We start from the raw sequence: 7,609 nt of genomic DNA on the forward strand, positions 1-7,609 counted from the left end.
TATATATATATAAACATATAAAGTATACAAAAGTTTAATATAGAATAATATATACATATCAGAGTTTTTATTATTTCTTGCTTCTCTGTCCTAAATTCTTTATGTATTCATTCCTATATTTTGGCACTTTTGCAACTTCTCTATCTTCATATATGAGTTTTTTTTTTTCCCTTTAATTTTTATGTTATATTGCTTCCATTTCATTTTGGACAATAATAAAGTAATACATTAAGGCAAATCATGGTAAACATCATGCTTTGTGCAATTCTTTAAAAGGGAAACTTACTTGCATATCACCCAACCTCTATGTACTTATAAATCATATATATATATATACATATGTTCTAAGTTAATATATATGGCTCATAATTTTAACATATATGAATAATTCATGATTTCTCAAATGTGCATTTTAGAATAAAAATTGAACTACCCACATTCATCATACAAACCCCCACTTATTTTTAGAAAATTATTAAAAAAATTATTTTATCAAAATTTTAGTTATTCTTCATATATACTTTCTCTATAAATAAACGAATAGATTTCAAAGAAGACTACTCTCAAATTAGAAGAGAAGGAGCGTTCAGAAAACGAGCAATGGCCAGCAACCGCTCCCTCGACAGAGTCGCCGAAGAACTCAAATCGCTTTCACTCCATAGCCGCGGCGTCGGCCGCGGTGGTGGAGGAGAGATTCTAACGGTGGAGAAGGAGGATGAGGCGGCCCGATTTGCTGACGTGAGGAAGAAGGAATTCAAGCGGTTGGAGAGAGTGAGGGGACGGCTGATCAACATCCTCGATGGCCTTGAACTCCACACAGGCGTCTTCTCCGCCGCCGAGCAGCGGAAGATCGTCGATTGCATCTATGATTACCAGGAAAAGGGGCGCAAGGGCCGGCTTAGAGGTATATTCTCCTTTTCTTAGGTTTGTTCTGAAAATTTTCATAAGTAATCTTCCATTGCTTGATTCTAGCTATAGGTCTATTGATTTTTCCATTTTTTGCATGGTAATCTTGTAGATTAGTGGGTTAGCCGCACAAAATTGATTAGGAGGGCATATAAGCTAAACTTTAAACTAAAATAAATTATTGTCGGGTCATCAATTTGTACCTGTAACCTTCACCTGGTGGATGTGCATGTAAGATGAAGCAGAAAATTTGTTTACAGATAACTTCTGGTATGTCCTGTAAAGCATCTGTAATTCATCCATGCGTGCAGATTTATAGGAGATCATATTAGATAATAACATCTGTGTTACTCTTTCTTCTTTCTTTATTAAAAATTTTTTTTTTTTTTTTTTTTTTGGTTTTTCATCTTCTATGCTGCTGCTGATCAACCTTAGGTGCATATGATACTGTACTAAAGCCTTGAGACCGCTTCAGTTTATTATTTTCTTTGTTAGAATGGAGGGGGTGTGGTTATCTTGTAATGTTGAATCATGCACTCTTATCCTTTTACCATGTCTTTTTTTGAGAAACAATCATGCATTTAAAGCAAATGCTGAGGTTAGTTAATTTGGTGACATTTCTGAAATTTGGAAGTTTTATCTTAATAAAAATGTTAATTTTTTTTAATTTGATAATTTTGTTGCATTCATAGAAGCGTTTCTATGCTAAATAAAGCCCCAAAATCTTCAAATGTTAACTTTGTAGCAGAACAATTTCCATGCTTGTAGTCATCTGAATTTAGATAATGTTTGCAGAATGGACTAACAATCATTTTCTTAATCAGAAGGATTGTTTTACCTATTTTTTGCTAAGGTAGAAAAGAAGAAGAAAAAGCTAAAATTGCCCTTTAGCCTCCACCTTTTAATCATCATGGTTTTTGTATACTACAAAATGACATTAAACTTAACAAAATTGTCTTCTTTATGATTTCTTCTGTAAGCTGCCTCTAACTTTTCCTTCCTATATCTGATTGATGACTTAGAATTTACTTATATTTGCAGAGCGCACTTATTCAGAGCCTAGAAAGTGGATGCGAGGTAAAGGGCGTGTCACTATACAGTTTGGTTGTTGTTACAATTATGCAGTGGTATTACTCTAATTTTTTTTTCTTAATCGTTTTGGTTTCTTAATATGTTGATGCACTAAATATCAATTCAAAATGCAGGATAGTAATGGGAATCCCCCTGGTATAGTCCGCGATGAAGAAGTCGATCCTATCCCACCTTTATTGAAACAAATGATCAAAAGGATGGTCGCTTGGCATGTTCTCCCTCCTACATGCATTCCCAATAGTTGCATCGTCAATATTTATGATAAAGATGATTGCATTCCCCCGCACATTGATCATCATGATTTTGTTCGGCCATTTTGCACCGTGTCATTCTTAAGCGAATGCAACATCGTGTTTGGGACTGAGTTGAAGATAATTGGACCTGGAGATTTCTCAGGCCCTGTGACAATTCCTTTGCCTTTGGGGTATTAACACAAACTTCTCAACTTGCATATCATTTTCCAAGTGTACATTGGGAAATAACACAATTAACCATGTAAATATTGTTTTAGTAACATAATTGGCATTGTTTTTATATAATATAGGTCTGTTCTTATTTTGAATGGAAATGGTGCTGATGTTGCTAAGCATTCTGTTCCTGCTGTACCCACAAGAAGGTGACATACATGTATTAAGATTGTAGTTTACATCCTGTGATGGAGAGTTAATTTTTGCTGAAATCATTTAATTTCTGAGCAGGATATCCATAACATTCAGGAAGATGGATGACTCCAAAATCCCGTATAAGTTTGTTCCTGATCCCGACCTGCAAAATCTTCGCCCCTTGCCAAGGCAACAACAGCCCAGCTCTCTTCCCCTGCAGGAAGATCAACTATCCCAAAATGCACAGCCCTCACAAAAGGTTCAGCAAGCGCAAAAGGTTCAGCAAGCACCCAAGGTTCTACGAACTCCTGCTCAATGGAGACCTGTGCAGCTAACTGAAGATGATTTTCCACCGCTGAGCTCCAGCTCAAGAGGGTAAAGCCTTCGCAAGTGATACTTTACCTGCTATGGCGGGGTTCAACGAATACTGGGTTTGTTTAAAAAGATGTTTTTAGTTTATGTGAGTTTTTCTTTTTCTTGTTTTGATTTTTCACTCTATTTCATAGATCAAAGATAGTAAGATGTATTGAAGAAGTTAATACACAGCAAAACGAGTTTATTTCTAATCATCTTAATTCACCCCTATACATTTGAGGATGATGTTTGGTAGAGAGATTTCTCATTCCAGAATTCAGAGCTATGATTTCCATTTGGAACCTGACCAGCTAACTTTGAGATTTGTTTCTCCTTCATTTTTTTAGCCTCTTTCTTTCCCTCATTCAAGGCAACTTGCTATATCAACGATGTTTAATGCTCGAGTTTCAACACTGGTGTTCTTCATTGTTAGAGTGTTGAATTCACCATCATCTATCCTATGTTGTCCACCATTAATGCTCACCATTGCCTACCATTTCTTACCTTCAATTGACACTAACGACCATTGCCTTACATCAATTTCTTGCCTCCTGTTGTTTGCTAACATCAAAGTATCCTGTCTCTTGTGTGGGCTATTTATTTGAGTCCACAAGATGTTTCTCAATGTTAGAGAAAAACCATCTCTTTATTATCGTGAGTATTCTGTCATGCAAAAATTTAGTGTCATCCATGAGAAATAACGTCTCATTCTTTGCTACATGCTTGAGTATTGAGAGAACCTATACTGGCTAATAAGTACAATGTTCACAACAGCACAGCACTATGTTCATACTTTCATCACTTCATGTATTAGTCCTTCACCCAAGGATGTTAAGACCTTTGCTTCCTTATTGCTTAATAGACATAACTCAATTGGTGAATGCCTTTATGGTCTATTCTTTGAAGACTAAATTTATGAGATAGACGAGTCTCAAAATGAGATCATTCAACACCCGCGTGATTATCATCGTCCAAAACATTTGCAAAATGCTTACGGTCGTGCTGGTCCTCAAGATCAACATTGCGTTTTGTTGGGGCTAATCGGATTGAGGATAGTTCTTTGATATCTCTCATCATAATGTTGGAATTAAACCTCCATCGTAAATTGACAAACAACCTTCTCACCACCATCTCTTCAACACAATCAACCCACAAGCCTCCCACAAACAATGCAAACTTACTCATCCTCCCATCCCATTATAGGTTTTTGCCATGAGAGCTCACCAATGGTCCTCACCCTCATTTTGGAACTCGCCCATAAGCTCTCTTCTAGTGGATAATTGTCAACCCTAACTTGCTATAAGAGTTGTTATTATAGTAATAATACTACTAATAGTTATTATTATTATTATTATTATTATTATTATTATGAATATATATAAAGCCAATAATGAATTGTGTCCTTAACTTAAAATCAACTATTCATAAATGATGAGATTTTTAATAGCCCTGAGAGTAAAGTTTAATTTTGATGCGATTTCACTTGCAACAATAAATCCAACAATATTCCAATAATACGTAAGAAATCATGACATAACATATATCCTGTATCAAACCTTGTATTGCAAACATAAAATTGCATAATCCAGTGTAAATGGCTCAGTTATTGTTAAGCATGTATGTATAAATAAATATATATATCTATGTATATGCATGCATTCATAAATACATACATACATATATATATATACATACATACATACATATATATACATACATACATACATATATATACATACATACATATATATACATACATATATATATATATATATACATACATATATATATATATATATACATACATATATATATATATATATATATGATCGGTAAGTTTTGAGCATGAGACCTTTCAGTGCGAGAGAGAATACTAAATCACCGACCTACTATCTCATCAACTCGCAAAAATATTACCTCAGGAGTACTGGAGTACTGATGTATGGTCGGGTGCCACGTGGCGTCACGGTGGGACCATTGCATATGTGACACCCCACCATTGGAGCCTGAGGTAATATTTTTTTCCATCAACTCTATTTGTTTATTTACAAGTGTATTAACAAATGTCTATATTGCTCAATCTTTGGGCATGATTTACATTAAATTTAGGAAGATGGACGATATGGATATATGTTAAGTTGTACATGTCATTATGAGGACGAGAATATGGATTCACTTTGATTGACATGAAATTTAAAATCATTGGATTTACCTTCAAATTTGTGTTATACTATCTTAAAATAAATTAGAAGATTTACATGCATACCACTCAATTCCTATGTATTTACATATAGAATACCTAATTTTGTATTTATACATACATATCACCTTACATTCGCATGAAAATACCTATTTTATTTTTTAAAACTTAAAATTGTGATATTTCTCATTTCATATGAAATATTTGATGGTATAAGTTTAAAAGTGAAATTTAGATGGTTAGATATGTAAATACAATAATACGTAGCTATTGGGTGATATTGGGTGATATGTGTAAAAAAATGTAGAACACGGCACAATATATATATAACTTAAACTTGAATTTTAACATGTATATGTGATCTTATATATGCGTGAAGATATGTATTTCATTTTTTAAAAATTAAAATAATGAGATTTTACATGTAATATTGGGTATCATCAATAAATGTAACCATCAAGCATGAATCCCAATACATTTTGAGCTACAAATATTATGAATTCAAATTCAAGATCATCTCAGGGATTACAACAAATATGTAGTCAATTTGAGTGTCTCGGCTAGATGAACTCAGTGACGCTGAAAGTGACCAATTCTGAGTACAAATTAAAATAGATCAGATATTTGAAAGTTTTGGTGCATCAATTGAAAGATCAATCGATATTAACATTTGACATGTTTATATTCAAATCGAGTGTCTCAATGAGAAGAATTCAATAAGCCAATGATCATTTAATTTCGATATCGTTAATGTACTTAAATGTTAAACAAATACATGTGATCAATAGAATCAATAAGGACCGTTTGATGAATAGTTGTGGGAAAATGGTGAAATTTATCAGAATGCCTCACTTAAAAATTATAAATAAACTCTTATCTTCAAGTCCCGACAATTGTTGTAGGTCAACCTAGCCATAAAACGTTGCCATCAATCACCATAGATTATCGTCGATCACCAGTCATTGTCAGCCACCACTGACTATGACTTTGATCACTAATAACTGTGCGGCTAACTACGACCATTATAACCACCAACTATAAATTTCTTGTAGTTCAATTATGACTGTAGCAGCCAAACTACTATTTAAATATGGACTTGTGATCATCATTTTTTGTAACCTCATCTTCCCTAATTCAGGTGAAAAATGAACCTTTAAATGATTACACAATGTATTATTTTATTTGTGTCGGGCCCCACCCCTTTTTAAATATTTTTCCACTTAAAAAATGTGTTGTCTCCTCCCAAGATTTATTTTATCCATATGTGTTAGATCTTCATGCAATGCTAAGACGTTAAATTATTATTCTATTCTCACAAATCTTCAACCACACAACAAATATGAAAGATGTAGAGGGTATAAACATAAAAAGTAAACTTAAGATGTTAGATATGTAAATATATAGGAATTTGGTGATATGTAAATAAAAAGCTCCCTATTTTTTTTTTACTTGATAAATATAATTTAATTAACTTGTGCCATGTGCTTTGCACGAAAATTGTTGTTAGCTGATTAAAGATATTTCATTAGATAGCTAAAGATTGCATTTAAAAAGGTTATTGATGTAACATCATACTTAGATTTAAAATTAAAAATGAAAATTGTTGTTAATATATGAGAAATAATTTACATATAAAATTACACAATATTTATGTATTTATCACAAATGCCTAAAGTTTAATATTTTTATTTTAACACTTCGGTGCTATAAACTCGTGCATGAAAATTTGTGTGTAATTTAAAAAAAAAAGTAAGTAAAGATGTTATTTTTAATGTGATATTAAATATTTGAGTGAAATGCGTATAAATTTCAAAGTTTAGGTGTTAGATATATAAATAAAAAAAATAATGGGGTTAGTATGTAAATGTCCAATATATATTTTGCCTAATTTAAATCACAATTCCACACAAAAGCACACACACAAATTACTCAGTTTTTATGAATTTATATATCTAACACTTAAATTTTAACTTTTATGTACACATGTTCTATGTAAGAGTGTGTATTTTATTTTTTTTTTTCTAAGTTGAAATGTTAGTATTATGACAGTTTTTTCAAAAAATTGTTATTGAAATTGCATTTATAAAAGAACTGTCACTGAAATCTGCATTTTTTAGTAAATTGTATTTTGACAGCTTTTTCAAAAAACTGTCACTGAAATCTATATTTTTCATCACTCATGACTTAGTTATAGTGACAACTTTTTAACTACGATCTGACTTTTAAGAAAAAAAAAATTGTAATATCTATCATAATTTTTTTAACATATTGTTATTATTTAGCAATCTTTAAATTATTAGGAATTAAAATAAAATGAAAAAATATGAGTTAGATTTTTATTAAAATATTTTGATATTTGAGTAAAAAAAAAAAAAAAAATGTGAATGGCTCTTAATTTTATAAATAAATATGTTTCAGCAGCAATATAAATAAATGTACATAGACGGCCCAGTGT

At 31.9% G+C, this 7,609-nt stretch overlaps 1 protein-coding gene across 1 annotated transcript; it reads left to right on the top strand.

Annotated features, from left to right (window-relative positions):
• Positions 1-568: 568 nt before the first annotated feature.
• LOC110031361 (RNA demethylase ALKBH5-like) lies at positions 569-3,139 on the top strand. Its single transcript, XM_020734526.1, has 5 exons — positions 569-904; positions 1,948-2,033; positions 2,112-2,422; positions 2,543-2,614; positions 2,697-3,139. The coding sequence occupies exons 1-5, from the start codon at positions 601-603 to the stop codon at positions 2,977-2,979; spliced, it is 1,056 nt and encodes a 351-aa protein (XP_020590185.1). The 5' UTR covers positions 569-600; the 3' UTR covers positions 2,980-3,139.
• Positions 3,140-7,609: the final 4,470 nt, after the last annotated feature.

This window comes from Phalaenopsis equestris, unplaced genomic scaffold (genome assembly GCF_001263595.1).
Source record: "Phalaenopsis equestris unplaced genomic scaffold, ASM126359v1 Scaffold000803, whole genome shotgun sequence".
Classification (NCBI taxonomy): domain Eukaryota; kingdom Viridiplantae; phylum Streptophyta; class Magnoliopsida; order Asparagales; family Orchidaceae; genus Phalaenopsis; species Phalaenopsis equestris.

Excerpts from the sequence above, each read along its gene's own strand:
- LOC110031361 (XM_020734526.1), top strand. The coding sequence starts at position 601 with ATGGCCAGCAACCGCTCCCTCGACAGAGTCGCCGAAGAACTCAAATCG. Across the intron at positions 2,423-2,542 it reads ACAATTCCTTTGCCTTTGGG|GTCTGTTCTTATTTTGAATG; the intron begins GTATTAACACAA and ends TATATAATATAG. Across the intron at positions 2,615-2,696 it reads CCTGCTGTACCCACAAGAAG|GATATCCATAACATTCAGGA; the intron begins GTGACATACATG and ends ATTTCTGAGCAG.